The 25,792-nt window shown below is 38.0% G+C and overlaps 1 protein-coding gene across 4 annotated transcripts in view; it reads left to right on the forward strand.

Annotated features, from left to right (window-relative positions):
• Positions 1–207: 207 nt before the first annotated feature.
• LOC134647776 (protein spire) overlaps positions 208–25,792 on the forward strand; it is a 257,656-nt gene continuing 232,071 nt past the window's right edge. For all 4 annotated transcript variants that reach the window (XM_063502076.1, XM_063502077.1, XM_063502079.1 and 1 more), the window contains exon 1: positions 208–654. In XM_063502076.1, coding sequence (XP_063358146.1) covers positions 399–654 — 256 coding nt within the window. In that variant the 5' untranslated portion in view covers positions 208–398. The remainder of the gene's footprint in view (positions 655–25,792) is intronic.

Here is a 25,792-nt window from a genome sequence, read left to right on the forward strand (position 1 = left end):
AAACATTTGTTTGTTTACGATGGTTTACGATTTCCCCCCACCTACCTCTTGATGAGGGGTTAGGTAAAAAGTAGGTATGAACAGATTTCAAGGGCAACATTAACCCTCCCTATTCCCGGATCGGAGTAGGAAGTGAGTTCCGCTCGTTCCGGCGTAGCCCTCTAGCCTTCGGTCCTCCGAGACTCCGTCAGCAGTACTCGCCGCGCCGCCGCCGCGACTACACGCTTGTCACGGTCACTCCGCGCAAGCGCGCTACACTACATCGCGCCCACCCCATTGACAGTGACGTTTCTAAGCATGACATTCGTGTTTTCGGTGTGATTGAATAAATAAAATAAAATTCAACAGTGATCGTGGTTACAGTGGATTTATACTAAGGATGGGTTTCGGCTAGGACCATGATGCGTAAAGGGCCCGTTTCGGGCGCGGACTTCACGCTGGATGCTGCTGAGTGCATATCGCTTCAGCAGATCCTGCAGGCGTTTAACTCGACGATAAGTGAGGAGCACGCCTGGGCGCTGGCCTACCAGGCTGCCAGGTGCTACCAGAAGTGCCTGGCTGACGGGAACACCTGCTATTTGGCGACGGAGCCAAGGCACGTGCTGCTGCATAAGGATGGCTACGTGCATCCTAATACGCTGGTTCAGCCTGGAGGTAAGTCCGCTAAAACCTACGTACCTGAGTTTACTTGTAAAATGTATAAAAACATGCACATGTTAATGTTTATCAGTCGAAATATCTTTCAAATACGATAGATCAAATCAAATACTTAGATGTTATGTTGTTGTACATAATTATTGACTTATGATAGGTAGGTATCTTCCGAAACATCCATGTTTCTCTTTGTAGTTGATTGATAGTTTCTGATTAACAGGGAAATTTATGACTACAACAAACATAATAGTCGGTAGATTAAGTGGAACAAACGTTATCTTGAAGTACGAGGGTGCTATTGTTTACTTTAACAGTGAAGTGTCTAATAAATCTCATAGTACCTACCTACCGACAAAAAATTGTAAATAAACAGGTATGCAAAACTAAATAAGTAACCATCGCCGATACCGATGTAAATTGTCTAGACTCTAGATGCGTTGCCATAATCTTATCGCGATTAATTTTTACGTGTAGGTGTTTCAATTCCAGCTCAAAATGCCATCGTACTAATAATATCCACTTAAATTTCTTCGGGATCTTACAGTTAGGCCGGCAAAACATAAAGCGGTCGTTCAGACAATATTGCAAATATGCGTTGGTAATGTGGCTAAATAAAAATCCGCATTTCAAATATTACCGGCTGTTTTGTCGATTTCCGTCCCCGTACTATACCTATACCTACCTAGCTGTATAGCCTACCATTTAGTTGCAATAAATAATGTTTAGAAGCCAGACGCGTTTGCTTTGAGATTCACCTGCAATTGAAATTGAACCTTATCCCGTAAAGAACATGGTCCTTCGAGCCGGATGCTTGAACAGTGACACGTAAAAATTAATGGTTCAATAGAAAATTGGTGTAATTTCGGTGAAATAACGTTAAATACATATCAAAATGTGGTTAATTAGTTGGACAAATATGTAACAAAAGTGAATTAAGCCAAAAGAACTGTAAAGATTCAGACAATTCGGTGTTTTTACAAAAATAGTTTTGCAAATTAATTACGTGTGATAATCGGACAAAGGACAAGGTGTTATCGTGGATATAACGTTTTGTGTTGCTTAACTACAAATAAGACAGTACTGTGCCGTGTATTACAATAGTGAGTCGCCGTGATTTAAGTAAATTTGTTGGACAATTTCTTGCGGCGCTCGCTTACCCTACACATAAAAAGTTAACAAAGGTGTGGAACTTTCCTACAGTGGTTACGTACTTTTATTGCTGTGTATTGACTATATGTGATAGACTATTGATTTATTAGTTGTGATAGACTTATACTACAATGGATAAAATTGAAAAACATATAGTTATTCAAGCCGATACGCTAGAAAAGGTGAAAAAGGCGTACGTTAACTACAAGAAATCTCCTAAGGAGAGATTAACGGCTGGTTATGTGAAGGGAAGAATAGATACACTGGAATTGTACTGGAAAGAGTTTCAAGTCGTACATGAAAAGTTAATTTTGTCGGTTCCTATGGAACAGCGTCAAGCTACAAATTATTTCGCCGACAACACGTTCGAGGCATTTGAAGAAGCATATTACACATACAAAGGCGAAATGATGTCTATGTTAGATAGTATGGTTCCGACAAAAAGTGAGTCTAAACAAACACTTACACCTAGCACATCGAATAATAGTGAAGTAAAATTGCCAAGAATTTCGCTACCTTCGTTTAATGGCAATTACACTGAATGGCAGTCTTTCCATGACTTATTTATGGCATTAGTGCACAACAATGAATCTTTGCAAGATGTTCAAAAGCTACATTACCTAAAGAGCAGTTTAGCTGGAGAAGCGGAGGCATTATTACGACAATTTTCAATAACCGCTGAAAATTACAAAGAAGCTTGGTCAGTACTGAAGAAACGTTATGCTAATAAGAGATACATAGCAAACTGTGTTTTTAAGAAATTCTTTACACAAAAGACGTTAACACACGAATCGGCTACAGCTTTAAGACAACTGCTGGATACTTCGGTGGAATGTATGAGTGCACTGAAACATCTGGGCTTACCTACGAATAATTGGGACGCAATTATTAACTATTCCATAGTGTCAAAATTAGATTCGAGCACTCACAAGGAATGGGAAGAGTTAATAAGCAGAGATGAGACGGACGACTTACCTAGTTTTGATAAATTAAAATCGTTCCTGGAAAATAGGTTCCGTACTCTGGAGATGGTTGAGCCTGCAAGTAAAGTATACAAACCTGTGAAAACAAAGATGTTTCATGTAACTGCAACGAGCGAAGTGAAGTGCACATTCTGTAACGAAGATCATTACATTTATCAATGTAAACAGTTTTCTAAGCAAACGGTAGAAGACAGATACAGTTTCGTGCAGGAAAATAATCTCTGTTTTAATTGCCTAATACCGAACCACAGTGTATTTAAGTGTAAACAAAAGACAACATGCCAGATTTGCAAAAGAAAGCATCATTCGTTATTGCACCGAGAGAAACAAGCAAGTGGAGAATCGCATACGTCTGGAGAAACAAATAACAACGATAAAGAAAAGATACAAACCGTCGTCGTGGCGCACGCGTCGAGCACATCACAAGTTATACAACCTGGTCCAGGCACCTTGTTGACGACAGCACTGGTGCATGTCACAGCGGAGTCGGGGCAGTCACACGTGCTTCGGGCTCTCGTTGACCAGGGTTCAGAGGAGTCCTTCGCGACTGCGAGGGCAGTCGAGTTGCTGGGTTTGAAGAAAACTAAAATCAGCGGAGTGATCTCTGGTATTGAGGAGTGTGAGACAACTTTCAAACATATGGTAACGTTACGCATTCAATCAAGGTACGATATTTCCTATTGTATAAATGTAGATGCTTATGTATTGAAGTCTATTAGCCGTCAGCTACCATCTAGGGAAATAAGAAGGCTTAATTGGCCACAAGTTAACGAATTAGATTTAGCTGATCCCACCTATGGCTCACCAAGGAGGATTGACATTCTTCTTGGTGCGAGAGTTTACAGCAAAATCCTAGAAGCAGGTTTAATGAAAGGTCCAGGAAATTTTCTTGCTCAAAAAACACACCTGGGATGGATTTTGTCAGGGGGTGATAATAATACTAATGCGTCATTTAATGTTTCACAGCACATTACAAGTCTTCATGTTACAAGGCAAATTGAAGAAGATAACAACCTCCTGAAAAGGTTTTGGGAGGTAGAGTCTGAACTATACACGAAGAAGAGCATGTGGACGAAAGAGGAAGAAAAGTGCGAGGAAATATATCAACAAACAACAACGAGGGACGAGACAGGGAGGTATGTAGTACAGCTTCCTTTAAAGACAAATTTTGAAGAGACTGTAAGGTCGTGTGGAGATACAAAGCATCAGGCAGTATGCAGATTAGAGCAGCTGGAAAGGAAGTTCGCCCGAAACGAGCACCTGAAAGCAGAATACACCAAGGTTATACACGAGTACTTACAGTTAGGCCATATGAAGAAGGTCGACGCAGAAGATGAAGGTAAGGCAGTATATCTTGCGCATTGTGCTGTAATAAGAGAAGATAAGGAAACATCAAAGCTACGCGTAGTCTTTGACGCGTCAGCAAAGGGCCCTAACGGATGTTCCTTAAACAACAGCATGATGATAGGACCTACAATACAGCCAGATCTACGTAGTCTGGTGTTTAGATGGAGAACTCACAAAATCTGTGTTGTTGGCGATATTATAAAGATGTATCGTCAGGTAAGAATGGATGACAAACACACAGATTTACAACGCATAGTATGGCGGGATAATACATCCGAGAAGATAGATAGTTACAAGCTACTTACGGTGACATTTGGGACAGCAGCTGCACCCCATCTGGCTGTCCGTACGCTTCAACGTTTGGCTGATGATGAACAAGACAACTACCCTCGAGGAGCAGCGGTAGTAAGAAACTCCTTTTATATGGATGACCTTATGACAGGTCATGAAGATCTCGACGAAATGAAAACTACCTGTAAAGAAATCAATTCATTATTAAAGGCAGGTGGTTTCGAGATGCAAAAGTGGTCTAGTAACTCTGAAGAACTCCTGAAGGACTTGGTTGATGACACGAAGACTCGGGAACCTGTAAAAGATAAGAAAGAGATTAAATTAGATAAAATAATAAAAATACTGGGACTTACCTGGGATAGAAAGGATGATACATTTCACGTTTCAGTAAACTTACCAGCAAGCAGGATACCTGTAACAAAGAGAGTGATTTTATCTGATGTTGCTAGCCTATTTGATCCTTTTGGATGGCTCTCACCTGTTGTAATAACAGCCAAAATCATGATCCAAAAGTTATGGCTTTGTCATTGTGGTTGGGATGACGAGTTATTTTCAGAGGTGGTTGACGAATGGATGAGCTTCAGAGACGAATTACACGAGCTGCAAACTATAGAGATTCCAAGATGGATCAAGATGTCATCTCGCTGCAAAGAAGTGGATCTGCACGGGTTCTCTGATGCCTCAACACTTGCATATGCGGCTGTTGTATATGCAAGGGTTGTCGACGAGCACGACGTTGTTCATGTCACGATGTTAGCTTCAAAAACAAAAGTAGCTCCCCTGAAACAATTGACGGTTCCGAAGCTTGAACTTTGTGCTGCGGTGTTATTAGCAAAGCTGCTGCATGAAATTTCAGGATTATTAGACATACCTATGCACAGAATCTACGCCTGGACAGACTCAATGGTGGTTCTTGCATGGTTGCAGTCCCCACCCAGCCGCTGGCAAGTATTTGTAGGCAACAGAGTTTCGGAGATCATTCAGCATATAGATAATGATAGGTGGAGACACGTTTCATCGGAAGACAACCCAGCTGATCTTGCCTCAAGAGGTATTAAGGCAAGTGTACTAACAAACAATGAACTTTGGTGGAGTGGACCCGTATGGTTAAAGGAGACAAACACTGAGGTGTTAAGGGCCACTACCATTCCAACAACAGATCTAGAAAGCAAGAAATCATTCCACACGTCAGTACAAGACGCACCTATTTGGGAGAGATTTTCTTCGATGATCAGGATGAAAAGAGTGATAGCTCAATGTAAAAGATTTCTAGATTACAAAAACAAAAGAAATGATGTCTTGAGTGCAGCTGAATTGGATGAAGTTGAAACCTGCTGCGTAAGGTATTATCAGAAACTAGTATATAGCCAAGAATTCGAAGACCTGAAAAAGAAAGGAAAGGTTAGAAACAAAAGTTCGTTAATTAAACTTACCCCGTATGTAGATGAACACGATTTACTGCGAGTTGGAGGACGGTTGAGTAAAGCGGATCTGCCAGAAGACGCTAAGCACCCGATTATCGTACCAAGCAAGCAACATGTTGCAAGGTTAATAATAGCGGATGCGCACGCCAAAACTTTACATGGCACAATCATGCAAACCATGACCTACGTTAGAAGTAAGTACTGGGTCATAGGTCTCAAATCCGCAGTTAGAGATTTTACTCGTAAGTGCATCGTGTGCATAAAAAACAACGCACTTACAAGACAGCAGCTAATGGGTCAGTTACCCACCTCAAGAGTCACACAGAACCGCGCCTTTTACCACAGTGGAGTTGATTTTGCTGGGCCGGTGTATTTGAGAACGTCAAAGGGTCGAGGTCGTACATCTGCAAAAGGCTACATCTGCTTATTTGTCTGCATGTGCACCAAGGCAATCCACTTAGAAGCAGTAACTGATCTTACAGCTCAAGCATTCATCGCGGCGTTCAGGAGGTTCGTCGCACGTAGAGGACATTGCGCACAATTATGGAGTGACAATGGGACCAATTTTATTGGTGGTGATAAGGAACTAAGAGATATGTGGTCCAAGAGCACTAACAACGTACCTAAAGAGATAGCTGAACTTCTTGCTAATGATGGTACGGCGTGGCACTTCGTGCCGCCAAAGTCACCAAACTTCGGAGGCCTGTGGGAAAGTGGAGTCCGTTCGGCAAAGCGCCATCTGTTGAGAGTCAATGGAACTACGACGTTGACATATGAGGAATTTTCAACTCAGCTAAGCCAGGTTGAAGCGTGTTTAAATTCAAGGCCACTCTGTCAGCTGGATGATACTCTGGACACGCTTAACCCCCTCACGCCAGGACACTTTCTTGTAGGTGAGGCCTTGATAAACATTCCTGATAGAAATTATGAAAACAATAAATTGCATTTGTTGACACGCTGGCAACTCGTACAGAAACAAACGCAAGACTTCTGGAAAAAATGGCAATCAGATTACTTAAACACACTCCAGCAAAAACAGAAGTGGTACGATGTGGTAAAATCACCCTGTATAGGAGATGTTGTCATTATGAAGGAGCAGGACTTACCACCAGCCAAGTGGCTGCTAGGCAAGATCACGGCACTGCACGCAGGGCCTGATAACTTAGTACGCGTTGTAACGGTCCAGTGTAAGGGCAATCACATTCTTAAAAGACCGTTGTCTAAATTAATATTGTTACCTAAAACTGCAGATTAATAGAAAGTTTACGTCTGTAATGAAAAATAATGAGCTATGGTGGGCGGTTAAATTTATTTCGTATTTAATAAATTTTAGGTACTAATAATTCTGGCCGACTGTAGTTGTAATTTGTAATACCTACTCAATACATAAGCACAAAGATTTGCGACACAAGCTATGTTGCTAAAAATACCATTGTTGTATTATTTATTCAAAGCGCCGATACTTTGTACTATGTATTTTATGTAAGGATAACAAAAAAAAACTGCTAAGTTAAGTACTTATGTTATTTAATATGTATTCATAGGTGGATGCATTAATTACATGTTGTAGATGTTATATGTATAACTCGGACCCCTCTGGTCAATTCTTGATTTTGGGTTACCGAGCGGATCCCTGAATTTCTTATAATTAGCATTTAAGCATACCATTGTAACATTATTACATACAAAAGTAATTAAATGCTCACGTAAAATAAGTAGGTTCGTAAACCTTTCATTTGTTTAGATATTAAGTTTTCCTTGTTTACTTACCTATTCAACTTGTTTTTTAAATAAAATAGAACGATTTGTTTGTTAAAAGAATACCTAGATGTTAAGATATTATGCTTCACGTCATCCATAAAAGCAAACAAAATACATACATACAAACATAGAACCTGCTTTTATAAAGTCGGTTAAACAAAATATTTTTATTTATACAGTCCACTAAAGTGTATGCTATGTAACAAGTTATGTTATTATGGTTGACCTATTTACCTAATACTTGATAATATTGATCTTGTATTTAGAAGTAAGCTTATACTTGGTATTAAAGTGTTAGTTAAAGATACCCCACGCGGGAACGCAATTATTACCTACGCGACGCAGGCAGTTAGTTGTTTACTTGTAGAAATCGAATATTATTTATCAGTATCATCTTGCTTTGGCTCCCGCCAGCGTCGCTCGAATTGTAGTTAGTTATTTGTTGTTATGCAAGTGAAAATGCATCGAAATCATGTATTGTGTTTATTAGTGTTGAACTTAAAACATACGGTGATATCAGTGCTTGTGGTACTTATGTGTTTTGGATGCATCAGTTCGAGCAACTATGTACGTAAGTTTTAGGTTATGTATCTCGCTTAGTTAAGTTAAAAACTGTTGTTTTTGGTGGGCGGTATGTTTTGTCGATTTCCGTCCCCGTACTATACCTATACCTACCTAGCTGTATAGCCTACCATTTAGTTGCAATAAATAATGTTTAGAAGCCAGACGCGTTTGCTTTGAGATTCACCTGCAATTGAAATTGAACCTTATCCCGTAAAGAACACCGGCTAACTTTACTTTAAATTTTCAATGAAACTACCATCTTGGTCGATAACGTGGCTAATAAAAAATACATTTACATTTTTGTCGGTAAAAGCTGTTTCGTAATGATTGTTGCCTCTCGAGAAGCGAATATCGAAGTCCTCCTGTTATCAGTTAGTTATTGTATCTGTGATTACACTGATTACCTGTTGATAAGCGCCGCGTGTCGTACGGCACTTGTTTGCCGCAGTCGACGACGATGATCATCAATTATAGGACTAATGATAATCAATTAGGCAGTAATCACTTACCTACGCGGTACGTATACCAGTCGTCAAAACTGTACAATTTGGCTATATCTTAATCTCAAGCGGTTAGTAAAGAAGTTGTGATCTTGTGATATATATATATATATATGTTACGTTTTTACTTACTTAACAATTAAAAAAGTACTAGGTATTAATCAACTTGATGCAGCCAAGCCTTCAATTAATCCGTAGGTGACCATAATTATAGATAGGTATTAGGCTAATTATTATGTAGTTACCTAACTTCTTACTAGCCGCCTCAGTTAAACGGTGGATAGTAGCAGCAGTTCAGCAGTTAATCACTATTCATAATCAGAATACAGAAAAAGTTTAGAGAATATAGGTACGCCTACCTACGTCAAAATAACAATATTGACTATCAGGTGTGCCGTACGTTTGTTTACCACCATCACCTTATCTGTATTGTAAATTGTAACTGATTTATAGGTAAGGTGGTAGCTGTATGTTCTTTTCGATTATTTTCCAATCCCACTCATATTCTTCAAGCAAACAGTGCAGCGAAATATTCACACGTAATTCAATCTCGCGAGCTAATTTCGCGTGATTGTGCTGTGCGGGTATCAAGTGCCATGTATTTGACTGTGTCTAGGCCTAGTAGGCCTGACACCTTGGAGGATATAATCATCTATGGATATCTATGGATAGGTAGATAGGATGGCACAAGTTATTTTATTTTGTAATCTATTAGGTAAACCAAATTTCCCATAAAAAAAACACCTACAGGCTGCTCCAAAGTAAACAATCGAAAAACGGGTAATTGCTACGTACGAGTACACCTTTTTACTATTTTACTTAGGTACTTACTGTTTTAATTGGCACGATACTTTGTATATGTTATGGTTCGTCCAGAAGTGTACGCTGATAATATACAGCGTGTACCTGTGCAAACTTGATTACTGATTAGATTACTACCGGTTCATATTTATTAGCTGATTGGACGTTTTGCTTAGTTCTTCCAAAAGTGCACTGTGGTCTGTGTTCACACGTAACTCAATCCTAGAAGCTCATTTCGCGTGATTGTAGTATCAAGTGGCATGATGTATCTAGGCCTGGAGGCATATTCTGATATTACAATTTGATATAGTTTTCGTTTTATTTTGATATGATCTTGACCGCCGTGAGCACCAACCAGCGTAAGCGACTGACGCTTAGGGTTTGCACGACGGATCCGAAATGTATGGGAAGATCCGCGGATCCGGATCTAGATCCGGATAATTTCATACATTCTGGATCCTGATTGCAAACCCTACTCACGCTAATGCAATGGAAGGCACTTGGATCGCACTTATTGGTGCTCGTGAGATATAAAATAAGATCAAAGCCTTATCAAATTGCAAGAAATGGGCCTCCCAGGCATGACACTTTTGATACTACAATTACGCAAAATGAGCTTTCAGAATTTAAGTGAACACAGTGAATTATTGAAAGAACCAAGAATTAAGTTTAAGAAAAAATAGGCAGATATTAACCGATCGCTGCTAATCAAGAAGATAACATGATTTACAGCGTGTTGGTAAAAACTGGACAAACCAAAATATGATGCCAGTTGAAACAGTATTATAGTATACAGCGACCCGCCCCGGCTTCGCACGGGTTAACAAATTATACATAAACCTTACTCTTGAATCACTCTATCTATTAAAAAAACCGCATCAAAATCCGTTGCGTAGTTTTAAAGATCTAAGCATACAGAATGACAGACAGACAGACAGGGAAAGACTTTGTTTTATACTATGTATAGATGTAGTTCAAATTGTTAAAATAGAATCGGCATTTTGACACTGTTTCGCCACTCTTACTTGCTTTTATTGTCGCAATTTCAATTCGCCGCCGGTGCTGTGCAGAGTGACCCATTTCAGGCAGGTGCAGTGCGTGTTGCATCATCTAAAAGGTAATTGATTGCGCTGGGATGGCCAGGGCTTTCAAATTACGACAATAATCGAAACTTAAGAGTCTTTCGAACATAGCCGCGGTACCACCACATCTCATAAGGCACTACGAGACTACCTACGACTGCACGGAATTTACGGAAATGACTATCGAAATCAAACGCTACTTAAAAACCCAATTTCGTTCCAAACGCGTCCTTCGTTTGTCATCAACAAAACGTTTATCTAAATTAAAAGAAACAGGTAATTTTAGAAGCTTACTGTTTAAAAACACGAGTCACCGTTGTCATCCAATGTCATTTCCGTAGTAGGTATTATCATGCCGCGATCAGAAAGGGATTAGAAATAACAGATTTCCATACACTTACGTCAAAATCAATATGGATTGACAGCTATCTCAATCCCTTTCTAATCTCGATTCAGTAATAGGTATCTGTTTTGTCCTCTAGAAAGGACTGTAGACGAATCCTTCGCCTTGTAGAAACTAGTGAGTATAATTAATTTGTATTTATACAACCTCGATTTATGTCAGGGTCAGTGGTACACACATTCTTACTTTTTTAATGCTTTCTTTTTGTATAATCAAATGAAGTATGATGAGATGAGCGTATCATTAGAGATTTATAGTATGCATTCAATGGCCTAAAATTTCCAAACCCTAAAAATATCTTATCCAACTGTATTTATATTTAATAACTACCTCAACTTGAAGCAAAGAATAATGCAAAAGCAAAATGGGCTAAGATAAATTACGTATCTAAATATAAACACTTTAAAAAGTACAAAAACCTTGAGTGACAATGACGGGTGACAGGGTGATAGGCAAATGTAGACTTGTTAATGGAAACAGCATATCAGGTTGACTAACGGGCTTCTTTTTAGCTCTTATAAGAAATTAAAACGGATACGTTAGAATACATAATTTATTCCAGAAATATATTCGAAAATTATTGGAAACCAACCCTATTTGGGATTTTAATCGTGTCTGCAGGCTTAGGACACCCTGTAATTTATAACTTTCAATTTCTCAGAGCGAAAAACATATATTTAATTTAAAAAAAGCGAATTTTTAGAACTGACTCTACTACTGATTATTTGGGATTGTAGATTTTGTTCGGAGTCTATAAGGACACCTTGTATATGTCACCGTAAAATTGTAAACACTCGTCATATTATAATCTAGCTAGTTACATTATAAACTGACGGTAGGGAGTTAATACTCTATAATCTAACCTAACCTACGTTAGATTATAAACTATAATAGGCCTTTACCATCTGTGTCAGATGTTTAAGCAGCATCCCGGTTACGACACTTGTGTTCGTGGCTGTAAAGCCCTGTACGAGAGAGGATCCCTCGGCCACACACGCAGCAGGTGTATGCTCCCCCAGGTGGGCGGGGGTTGGAGGCCTGCTCGCTTATAAACTAACGGGTTCACAATCTTACGGTGTCATATATACACACCTAATCCAATTGATTACTGGCTACATACTATCACATAATAACTAACAACTTCCCAGCTAAAAACTTATTTATCACCATGCAAAGTTCCCCATCTCATGAGAATCCAATCATACCTTACAGTTCCATAGTAGGTATAACATTAAATTCCAAATGGTCGTAACTCTTTAGTATTTTCAATGTCAACAATGTCTTTCTACAATGGAATTGTAGAAATTTCCGGATGCGGCAAAAAACTGTTACAGGCGCACAAACAACCAACATTATAAGAGCTCTCGATTTCATATAATTGCCTGGTAAGAAGAGATCACGAATACATTGGTTCTAAGCATTCGACTCTGTAAGAAAGATTACACGACAGACAATAATCTATTAACTCTTTCTGTGGGTTTTTGCTTGTACATATATTGTTCTGCGGAGATGCGCCGTCTATGGGAAATGGGTCTCGGTCCTCGAAAGTCTATTATTAGTTATAGGTTCAATGGTTTTCGCGCAGTAGAGCTATAATCAGTACCGTAACTTACCATGGTACTTGTATCTTTCGCATCTGATAGAGTTTCGTTCATGTTTTAGAGAGTAGATTACATACATAATGGTATCGATCAGAGAACATTTTAAAAATTGCGATTAAAAAAAAAACAACGGTTTGCACTCCGGGAGTGCCGACAGAAGTGAAAACTCAATGACTAGTCCAAAATATCTGCAGCACTATGTATACTTGACCCATCTTCCTTTCTATTGAAAAACTTTAGTTCCGAAATGGCTGGTCAGTGAGCTTGTATAAAATTCGAAATTCAAATTTGTAGCGTTAATTGTTTAAAATTCGAATATAAATTGTAAAGTTACCTTGCAGACCTCGCATCTAAATATATTTGGTCATGATATTTTGAGTTTTATTTACCAGTACTAGAGTTCACTTTTATTAGCGATTTCATCAAAATGTAGCTTTATTGAATTATATTTGAGTGATAAAGTTAGAATGTATGTAACTGTGAGATCCTCGTATTTCAGCCCGTACAAGATTAGAACCTTTTTCATGTAATGTCATTGAGTTTTTCTTTATTGATTTAAATGCCATCTAAATGAGTAGCCTTTTTTTTTTTTTTTTTTTTTTTTTACCTTGGGGAAATGCGTTTACGCATGCCACCTGGTCCGGGGGAACCAGGGGGGATGACGGACTAACCAGTGGAGGACTACCGTCTAAAACCACCAACGAGTGCCGACTCCGCTTTAGATGGGGTATGGGGTGCTATCAGCATTCGACCACGTGATCTAAATGAGTAGCCTGAATTGGGGCCTGTTTAACTGCCACTAAACGCAAGTTGCAGCAAATGCATGCAATGTGTAAACGGGCCCCAATGTGAAGAAGGATATTTACCCGTACACCGTATGCCAAACTTACTTGTATTGATCCTATTTGTTTTTATTGCGGCCGAAGTCAAGATACTGAATTACCTGTACTGTGTTTCTATCATAGCCTGTTTAATGAGGTGCCGTTTCCAGTGCTGTGTTTAGATTATGATCGGCGCTTGTTTTTGCAACCACGACGTCGTCACTTGTATTGTACGGTATTCGTCGCGGTACTGTTTGATGACTGACGGAAAAAGTTACATGAAAAATGTACCAAAAAAGGCAATTTAAACTTTTTGTGTACTTTTTAAGTTAGTTTTTCAGAATGGGTTTCGTGCCAAGCTTAACCTGCAATGCAGCAATAGCGCCGTTACCACCAAACTTATTGGTTAGCAAAAATTAAACGTCTCGCGTGACCAAGTTTATGGCATTAAGTAAAAGTTCTGCTTTTGGGTTCGTATGTTGCCAAGATGCAAGGAAATGCCAAAGTCACATACGATAGGCGACTACTCTACCGATAAGATTGCGTAAAATAATTGACGGGTACAGAAGACAGGCAAATTAATACATATAGGTAATTAGTAGAGATGTCCCGAATAGTGGTTTTGGCCGAATACCGAATATATTATTACAATTATTAAGACCCTTATGCGTTTAGGGATATAGGTATTTTATTTCTGTCAATCATGAAAAAAACCGGCCAAGTGCGAGTCGGACTCGCGCATGGAGGGTTCCGCACCATCAACAAAAAATAGAGCAAAACAAGCAAAAAAAACAAGCAAAAAAACGGTCACCCATCCAAGTACTGACCCCGCCCGACGTTGCTTAACTTCGGTCAAAAATCACGTTTGTTGTATGGGAGCCCCACTTAAATCTTTTTTTTAGTATTTGTTGTTATAGCGGCAACAGAAATACATCATCTGTGAAAATTTCAACTGTCTAGCTATCACGGTTCGTGAGATACAGCCTGGTGACAGACGGACGGACGGACGGACGGACGGACAGCGGAGTCTTAGTAATAGGGTCCCGTTTATACCCTTTGGGTACGGAACCCTAAAAACGACTGTCAACTCATCGCAGAACTCATTTTTCATCCCCTAAGCGACTTTTATAATTTAATTTACTGGCCTTAATCACGCTATTGTGCCCTTGAACCTTGAAATAAAACTTGGCAAGGAAAGTTTCAAGGTCCATGACGTTTTATTGCAACGTAAAACAAAGAAAGTGATCGATCGACGAGATAGGCGATTGATAAACAACTATACCTAAGTACCTAAACGTTTTGATGGAAGACAGCGAATCGTGTGATTTTTACAAGATGTTGCTGGGTGACCAAAAATCCACGTACGTGTTTCAGTTCCTAGCCAAAGGCAGGATCATGCATAAGATCATAAGTACTGATATACCTTCCATCGGGAAATTTCCACATTGAAAAAAATTTGGCAACTCATGTTTTTGTACGGGGATCGAAAAATTTATCTGATTTCCGAGAACTTTTCCATCTTCCCGCAACGTACCTACACACCGCACACCGTTCTCACATGAACTCTGTGCATTTTCGAGCTGGACAAGTAGGAGATATGTGGCTTTCCATTACATAAAGGTCCTTTACTTCAAGTGCAATAAGGAGTCCTTTTTATCTGAAATTCCAACAGAAATTCTGATAGAGGTCCTGTACATAAAGCATAAGGACCCTTTTCTTTGATGGAAAACCACATATTGCGCTACGTTTCGCAAGATCGGGGATGCTCGATAGTCAACGCTTAAGTAACTGTCATTTTGTTACAAATAAAACGTATTAACATTTCATAGGCAGGTGCTCCATATCTGATACATAGGTAATTACCATTTTGTTATCTTAGAATATTCTATTTATGAATATAATCTGTTGATTTAAATTAAAATCAAGGACGACCCGTTTAGTTGGGTGTTAGATATTATACGGTATACCTTATCAATATTGTAACAAGAAGTAACATCCACTAACTGTAGCAACAGTAAGTAAGATGCGTTGGATCGTTGCAGTGGTGCAAGTGTTGCCAAAATAATGAAATGCTTCTGATATATTAGATGTTAGTGATTTTCAAAATTACCCCGTTTTCGGCAACTACCTTATCAATTATATCTAGAGTGTGGACGTGGTGTGGACATACCTAGTTCTGATAGTACTTTTCTTAGTGTAATTGCAGTGTATAAGTCCATAACTACTGTTTTGCTACACTAATGGTCGGTTGCAAAGTTCGCTAAATTTTTATGTTTGGAAAGTTTCATAGTAAGGTGCCGGGGCGCGCCGGCTGACGTTGATCAGTTTGTCAAATGTGGTTGGAGAAACTGGCCCTAACTCAAACCAAACAGTGTCACAATCATGAAATCTTGTGAGAAAATCGATAGTGTGCCCAACACGTTTTGATAAACTATCGTCTGATAATCGAAGATAAAGATCTCTATTCCAGTTTAATCTCAACTCAAACTTTACGGTATAGTTCATTGTTCGTCTAAAATGGTTTCCTTGTATTGTAGGTGTAAAGTTGTAAACTTTATAATCTTACTCTAACCTGCTAATCTGCTAAGTTAAATTATTCCTTGCTACCTTGACTTAAGGTCTATTGTTGGTCTAAAATGGTTTCCTTGTATTGTATAGGTGTAAACTTTATAATCTTACTCTAACCTGCTAATCTGCTATGTTAAATTATTCCTTGCTACCTTGACTTAAGGTCTATGCTTATCAATACTGTTTTTCCTATTAGGGATCGTTATTTGTGATTTTTAACCCGTAAAGTGCCTTTCGGCACTGCCGAAGTGTCAAAAGCATTTTTTAACGGATATAGGGACGTGTGATAATGATACTGTGAAGATTTCGATAGTACCTCTAATGTATTATTTTATGACAATAGTTAATCTCTTTAAAATTAAACGATCTTCTAAAATAAATTTCCCTCGTGTCAATTTTTGATTATTACCTGTCAGTCATAACCATTTAGTGGGGTAATTAAATTAAATAGTGTAGTGAGGTAAGAAGTAGTATGTAAACATAATTAGGTTAATGTACTCGTAAAATTGTAAATTTCTACACGGTCTATTAATTTAATTACATACATTTTGCTATATTGATCTTTGGCTTATATTTTAATAAGTTTACAGTACATATGGGGCTACTTTTTCGCACTAGTGCGTAAAATAGCACTTTTCGTGCGTATGTCGAAACTTTAAAGTGCCATATGTACTGTAAAACTTGTTCGATACACGTGCGAATAGGTAATTCGCAACTCGTGTCGATTTAAAACACTCCCTTCGGTCGTGTTTTAATTTATCGCCACTCGTTTCGAATTTCCTCTTTTTCGCACTTGTATCGAAAATAACTATTATAACAACAAGTCACCGATTTTAGCAATAACTAGGTATAACAAAAACAACATAATCGCTCCTTTCCGCAATAAAATCCCAAATGTCCATTTACTAAGTTTGTCTACCTCCGAACCGGTGTTATTTCTCGGCCATAAATTCTAATGGTGTATCGTCTAGCAAAAACACATTACGGTTTCTTTCACGGAATCAAATAAAACCAATTGACATGGGAATCCTTTTTGCCACGCCGATAGATTGATCTTTAACTATGTTCTTTCAAACTTCTGCTTTGTTTAGAAATAATGACCCTATTTGGTACGTGATAAGGTATTTTTAGGGTTCCGTAGCCAAATGGCAAAAAGCGGCCAAGTGCGAGTCGGACTCGCCCATGAAGGGTTCCGTATTTAGGCGATTTATGACGTATTAAAAAAAAACTACTCACTAGATCTCGTTCAAACCAATTTTCGGTGGAAGTTTACATGGTAATGTACATCATATATTTTTTTTAGTTTTATCATTCTCTTATTTTAGAAGTTACAGGGGGGGGGGGGACACACACATTTTACCACTTTGGAAGTGTCTCTCGCGCAAACTATTCAGTTTAGAAAAAAATGATAATAGAAACCTCAATATCATTTTTGAAGACCTATCCATAGATACCCCACACGTATGGGTTTGATGAAAAAAAAATTTTGAGTTTCAGTTCGAAGTACTTCGAAGTATGGGGAACCCCAAAAATTTATTGTTTTTTTTTTCTATTTTTGTGTGAAAATCTTAATGCGGTTTACAGAATACATCTACTTACCAAGTTTCAACAGTATAGTTCTTATAGTTTCGGAGAAAAGTGGCTGTGACATACGGACGGACAGACAGACGGACAGACGGACAGACAGACAGACAGACATGACGAATCTATAAGGGTTCCGTTTTTTGCCATTTGGCTACGGAACCCTAAAAACAGAACCCTTATAGATTCGTCATGTCTGTCTGTCTGTCTGTCCGTCCGTCCGTATGTCACAGCGACTTTTCTCCGAAACTATAAGAACTATACTGTTGAATCTTGGTAAGTAGATGTATTCTGTGAACCGCATTAAGATTTTGATGTGTGTCCCCCCCCCCTGTAACTTCTAAAATAAGAGAATGATAAAACTAAAAAAAATATATGATGTACATTACCATGTAAACTTCCACCGAAAATTGGTTTGAACGAGATCTAGTAAGTAGTTTTTTTTTAATACGTCATAAATCGCCTAAATACGGAACCCTTCATATGCGAGTCCGACTCGCACTTGGCCGCTTTTTTATTTACGTTGATACTTATGAGAGGAATACGAGGTTTCATAAATTAGCAGTCTCAGTGTCGTTTAACTATAGCGTCTATAAGTTTCTAATAACTTGCCGCAACAATAGGGACGTGCCTCTTAAAGCTTACCCTTATTTTAGACCCTATTTGAATGGTAATAAAGTAACAATTTCTTCGTGTTTCGTAGGTGTATTCTTAGAATACCTCCAGGTAAGGCTGGTTGGGTTACATTCTATGGTAGCGTTTGTTTTGTCAGCTCTGGAGCCGTGTGTAAATACGCACTGGTGTTAAGTTGATACATTTTTATTTATTTTATCGATATTTATTCGGGTTACGCGACTTGTTAGTTAAATGGGTAATACATGAATGCGAGATTACCTTATCATGTTTATTGAAAAACCGTTAAATGTAATTGGAGCCAAAAAAACACATAAAACAATTAAATAGGTACCTACTACCTAGACTGAAGTTTTCGATGAACTAGACGCTGGTTACAAAAAGCGCTAAATGAATCATCATTAATTAAATTTTTACTAATGTTACATTTTGAGCAGTTGAGCTCAGTTGTTTCATTTATAATATAAGGTGACGTCCAATTGACGTATGTACTTACTATGTACGTATATGTAGATGTACCTACGTAATACGTCACGGACGTTTGCGGCGCAGGGCCATAGGGCGTCTTCTTCCGGGCCGTATCGATCCCCGCCTCAAGGACATAACCTGTGGCTTTACTGCATTTACCATGTATCAAGCATTTCACTGATTTCTAGTCAGTGATTTTGAAAAAAAAAAACATTAGTAACCGCGCGTTCAAGTCTATCTCGTCCGAAGCTATAATATTTTAGTTATCTCTGAACTACCTCTGCCCGAGAACTCCTTTGCGTATAGTTAGGTAGTGGTTAAAAACTGACAACCAAATCAAATATGTAGGTTGAATTACAAAAAATTAAAATATAATGATGATATTTTTAATTTCCTTCCTACCTTCAACGGTTTGTGGTTTATAAGTATCTTTTATAACTTTTTTATATTTTATACAAACTTTTTTTTTACATTAATTTTTTCAGCGATGATGATGTCAATAATATAATGTTAGGCTCACAATCAAGGGGAGGAGCACCTACTGTCAAAGCAGATGTCAAGTATATAATACCCATCCAAAAGTTAGGAAGCAAAGCAATGGGTCTACGCTTACGATCTACGATACGATTACACCTGTTGATCTTTCATTCATCGTTTGTCGTTCATTCGTGAAAATCATGAATCATATTTTAAGAAACAAGTATACAGTAAAATAGTACCAACTTTTCAATAGCTATAGTGCGTACCGAATATCTTCACGGCAAATAATAAAGTGATTATATAAGACCTAAGACAATGCAATTCCAAAATCAATAAACTCAACTGACAAATTTTCATTAAAGCTCACTAGTTAGGTATTGAAAACGTGAACAATTGTACCCTGCGGTTATCTTCATGCACTAATCCTTTACACAATAGAATATTCTATAGGAACTGCAAAATCCTTACGCTCTTTATAAAAGGAACAACAAGTATTAAATACTACAAGTGCATATATACATTACGCGCTTCACACGACATTGAATTAACATCCTTCACTTTTAACAAGTAGTGTACGTCAAAGGATAATAAAACCTAGAAATTCCGAAAGAACATATGTTAAGGAAATGTTTACAGGACATACGTCGTTTTAGATTTAAGCAGAATAGTTTTGTATTGTGATGAGCGCGCGGGTCACGGAAATCGTGCACACGACGAGTTTTAGACATGGCCTGTGATTACCATTGCATACGCCTCAGAAAACCAGTGATCTACGATTCTCCTATCGTAACGAAAGTACAGCTCTCAGTTTTAGTGGTTTATATTAGGCAAGGGTTAGGGGAATAACAGAAATGATTGTTTTATTGTAGCGGACAGTAACCTGAACTTTCCATATAGCATTATTGGTTTAAAAAGTTGGTAAAAGCTTTCACATTCTTTTTATAAACAGTGTTGCGTTTGACCCTAGTTTCACCGATCGATCGTCAGGGTCAAGTGCTCTTGAAGCAAGTGTCCCTTCTTGAGGCCTGAACGAGGCCACTGTTCAAATGTATCTAGAAGGTTCTATGTGGATTCTTCTTTAGGTTGGGGCAACTATCGCGTCGCGTATTACCGACTTCTTCTCTTCTCATCTCTGCCTCAGTGGAAATGCAGCTTATCCAAGTGAGTTGATACACAACAGGCACAAGAGTACAGTCAGCAGCAATAGTTGCTAAGCGGGCGAGGTGTTCAAAATAATCTTTACGCGACTTTATTGTTAACGCGCAGAATAAGAGCGCGTCAATGTAATTTTGAACACCTCACCCGCTTAGCAACTCTTGCTGCTGACTACAGTCAGCACAAGACACAAGGCTGTATGTACACATAACAATAGATAACGAATGCTGTTTAACATTTCTTTTAAGTTACACTTTTAAAATAAGTACCTTATCATAGTATTTGGCAATGCGTAAATGGAGCCTATAATAGGTCTCTCAGGGTCAAGTGTGCTAATTTTAGGCCAATCGGGGTTGGGGTGTGACGTGACGTTGACGGGCGATCAATGAATATGTATTCGTGTTTTACTAAACAGGTATGGGTATTTCTATTTTACTCATGAAGTTAGATTAAGGCTCCATTTATTGGTTCAGTATACGTATAAGTACAGACAAACGATATCAAAGTGAATAAGCAAAACGCTTGAAATAGCGATCTGACCGATCACGGGTTTGTCGTAAAAAATATCCACCTCTTACGAAGTGGGTTAATGTAGTGTAATGTAATGTCACATCACGCGTCAAAGGTAGAATAACGAATACATGGGCATCTAATTCATCAAATTGGTTAAATCGTTTTGACCCACATACATACGTACATTACGAACATATATTTGCATATTTTTCCGTAGTTGAGCAAAAAATACCTGATAGCCGTGACAATTAATTAACTCCCTATATATTTTGGCCTTGATTGTACAGAGTTTATATTGATACTTGTAGTGATGTAATGTAATTTTCTTGTCCATTTTTTTTTACAGGAAACTATCATTATATTCATTATGGAAAACATAGTTCTAATTAAATTTGGCACAACTAAATTATTGTCCATAACGAATACGAACTTTAAATATAGGTACATATAAGTACATACTTGCTAAAACAAACTGTTACATTACATACAATTATAACATTTACATGAAACATTGATGTTATTACTAATACTTTGATTGTACCTATCCGTACCTAACAAATCTGAAATACATAAGTTATGTAGTAGGTATTTTCGTCAGTCCGATAGGTTATCTCGCTGTTTTGTCCGATTTGTGAGCATTCATCATGAGTCATGATGAAATAATATTTTCACCTCAGTAGCTCGAACAAGGGTACTTTGCTACTTAAAAACAGTGAGCAAAATCGCATTTTGCTCACTGAGTGAGACAAAATGAGCAAAATGCGATTTTGCTCACTCAGTGAGCAAAATGCGATTTTGCTCACTGTTTTTAAGTAGCAAAGTACCCTTGTTCGAGATCTGAGGTGAAAATTTAATTGTTGGTATATCTTAAGAAAACATGAGTGAATAGAGGTAAGTGTTGAAGAAGGAATACATTTTTCGGGTTCTCTAATATGTTCTCACTGCTGAGGTGAAAAGTTTTGTGAACTACACGAGATCAAAGTTATTTACATCTCGTGCGCTTTTGAGTCCCTTACTACGCTCAAGATATCTAAATTAGATTCACTCGCTACGCTCGTGAATCTATTATAGAATCTTTCGCTTGCACGGGACTCAAAATAAGCACTCGAAGAAATATCAAGCTTTGATCTCTTGTTGTACAAATAACTATTAAATATTTAGCAACCATAATTTTATTTTCCGATTTAACATTCGGACCAAAAAAAAGTAAGACATTTTATAAAGCGGCACGCGTACGAGCGTATTTTTAGGGTTCCGTACCCAAAGAGTAAAAACGGGACCCTATTACTAAGACTCCGCTGTCCGTCCGTCCGTCCGTCCGTCTGTCACCAGGCTGTATCTCACGAACCGTGATAGCTAGACAGTTGAAATTTTCACACATGATGTATTTCTGTTGCCGCTATAACAACAAATACTAAAAACTAAAACTAAAAAATAAAATAAAGATTTAAGTGGGGCTCCCATACAACAAACTTGATTTTTGACCAACGTCGGGCGGGGTCAGTACTTGGTTGATGGTGCGGAACCCTCCGTGCGCGAGTCCGACTCGCACTTGGCCGGTTTTTTTACAATATGAATGCATAGGTACATATTTGTTTTTTTTTTTTTTATTTATTATTTAACGCGCAAGCGGTGCGCCTCCCTGTTAGCCCGAGTTCGCTGCAGCACCAACGGGATCCTGAGCGCGTTCGCGGACCGCTGGGACTCCGCGCTGATGCGTCGATGGACGCAGCTCCATGTCTCGCGCTCCACGTAGGTAGGTTATAGGTTTTTAAGTTTTTATTTGTGTTAAATTTTTATTTATGTTGTGCACTAACACTAATTTTAAGTATTCATCTTGTTACTAACATACTATGGGACTTGTCCTGAAATAAATGTTATTCATTCATTCATTAACAGGTCCTTTATACGTTTGTCTTTGTATATTTGGCCCTATGGTCCACATATTTGTTTCTTTTGACACATTATTGACAGGAAATTGCTGTTGCCAGGTGTAAACAAATTTTGTTACTCCAAATTTAATTGCTATTATTTCTTGGCGGAGTGTAAGCATTAGTATTATTGTTGCCAAGATACAGTTTTTAAATAATGCAACAATGCTGCAATGCGAAATCCTCGAAGGATTAAAGTGGCGCAGGATTGAAAATGCCCAGTACAATGCACCAATGCACTTACGTGAATTTAAACAAAGTTCTGTGACTTCATGCGACATTTTACTCTTAGATACTCGTATCTAATAGAGTAGATGCTACATTTTTAATGAATCCGGACCGATACAAATACGACCTAGACAAGAGCGTACACTTTAGTATCTAAAAGGTGCCGAATGGCTGCCTCTCTGGGGCCCGTTTCTCAAAAGATTGTAACTTGTAATACAAGTGGAAAAGTCCCTTTCTAACAAAAGCTGTCAAAAAGTGACATCCGCTTGTATTACAAGTTACAAGCTTTTGAGAAACGGGCCCCTGGTGTTGCGATTCTTCTGATCGTTTGCCTCCTATAAAACAAACTATTCCTAAATATCGCCGAATGTACTATGAGTTATGGGGTACTTGAGATAGATAGCAGTACGAACCTCGCTTTTTTTAAATTTAAACTGTTATTTTTAGTAAAAAGTACCTTCCCGTAATTGTACCTACTCGTAGTTTCGAGTGTTGTCATACGATGCACGTGCAATGCAATGGATTTTAAATTAGATTACATCCAAGGCATCCAAGCCTTAAGCGGATTTCGCGATGTGCTGACAAAGTATATGTTCTATAGTTGCAATATTGATGAACCTTAAGAGTCTGCACTCTGCAACGCACTTAGAGTAATTGCAATAATGGTCTATGTTACAGATATGAAGAAGAACGTTCTCGGAAATTTAAGGAATAAGGACACGTATACCTGGTAGCTACACTTAACCGTATTGACCTTAATTGTTTTTCTTATATTTTCGATTCGACGTCTATGTTTATTCAAGCTAATAATATAACGGCTAACGTAGCGGAGAATATTGAGTTTAATATTTAGTTATAACATCAATTATACGGGCATCAATACCATTAGTTACACCAAAGCTCAATTTAAAATATTGAAATGCAATCCAGTGAAATATCCATAAAGTTGTCGGCGCGTTACAGTTCTCCCAGTCATGTCTTGTTGTAGAAAGTCCGAGGTCGATTCTAATTTAACAATTTGTTATGATTTTGCAATCGCGCGTCTCACGCACGTCATTCACTTCATTTTCGCATGCACCAATCAGAAAAAAAATACTCCTTATTGCATACCTATACCTCAATACAAAAAATTAAGAAGAGGATAGCAGGCGGTCTTATCGCTAAAAAGCGATCTCGTCCAGACAATCTTTACGTTAGGTGGCAGAAATTAATAAATTTATGTCATGTCAGGTCGGTAGGTATTCCGGATGCAATAAAAGAAGTCTAGCACAGAATATGCACAAACAAAACAATATATGTACCACACAAATAGGTAAAATAAAAATAAAAAAAATATATATAAATAAATATTTTAAAATAGATATAAGGAAGTACATAGATAAAAAATAAAAATATCACGGAGCTTCAATGTCGTAGCAAAATAAAATCAAAACCATAACAAATTCTTAAATTAGAATCGGCCTCTCCGTTTTCTATTAAAAATGGGACGCGAATGAGTTTATATTCTCATTTAGTATTTTTGTTCTCACTTGTCGCCGAGCTTTAAGGCTAAAATAAATGCGGAGATACGACGATATTAATGGATTTTGTGAAAGTATCGGCTCCGTTTCATTATTTGTGGAAACTGTTTGATACTTTCGAGATGAGTCATGTGTTAATGATGTTTAAATTGTGTTGTTTAATAGACTGTTGATAAGTATTTAAATTCCTCTCTGAAACCAGCTCTAATTAAGTATGGCTTACTATTTGACATCCATAGGTACTTAATAATTGTTTAGTGTTAAGTTGAGCATTAAAGACATTAGGTAAATTATATATTCTATTCAGATTCAGGTGTACAAGAAACAATGGCAGGTATTATTCCCAAGGACACAGTGCTTTAAAAAATAAGAAAATACCTAACTAATATTTATGTTGTAATTAATTATCTTTTTGTTCGGCTGTAATTGTTTTTCTTTTTTTCTAAGTATGGTTTTTCTAAGAGCGTTTCTTTTATTTTTTGCCATTTTTATATATTGTGACTATTTTTGCCACTTTTGTATTATTTCTACTCAGAATCACGAGCTCTTTCGATCCTAAAAAAATGTCCCTGAGTTTTTTCCTATTGTGTGTTACCATTTCCCCATACTTTGTTTGTATGGTAGTAGGTAACAAAAAAAAAGTTTGAAAAATGTATGGAAATTTAAGGACACTTTTTTTCTCCTATAAGGATGAAAAGGGCTCGCGATCCTGACTAGAAACAACACAAAAGTGGCAAAAAAGGTCACAAGATATAAAAATGCCAAAAAATATAAGAAACGCTCCTAAATGTCCCTTCGATTCACATGACTTGCAAACACATGCCAGCGTCTGGTAATTACCGCTGATTAGAATTCCTTCCCCGTGCCTAGGCTACCTAGGCTGCCTGTGCTTAGGCACACGGACATTTTTCTAGACGCACTAATGAGCGGGGAAAGCCGATGATGGATCGGAAATTGATGCGTTCCCGTTTTTGCTTCGGGTGCAATGTGGGCGGGTTTTATTAACATTGATAACTAATGAGTTACTAAATTATGTACATTAAGAGGTCATAAGTTTTCTTATTTGCGTTTTCTGTTCCTGTATTGGGTTGGGCATAAAACACAATGTTGATTTGATGACTGAACTCAGAACGTCAGAACCTCAAAACTGTTACCTGTGTGTCGAAAATAGGGAGCGCGCTTATTCCTTCCATATCCCGCGTTAATCGGAACTCTCAAATAAGAATAGCGGATTTTTATTCTCTTGTTTTCCAAGAGTAATATCCCCTGGAAAATCGGTAAGTACGTCTGGCAAGTGGCAACACTTTCAATAGGTACCGTTTTTAGAGTTATTA

The sequence above is a fragment of the Cydia amplana genome, chromosome 5 (genome assembly GCF_948474715.1).
Source record: "Cydia amplana chromosome 5, ilCydAmpl1.1, whole genome shotgun sequence".
Taxonomy (NCBI): domain Eukaryota; kingdom Metazoa; phylum Arthropoda; class Insecta; order Lepidoptera; family Tortricidae; genus Cydia; species Cydia amplana.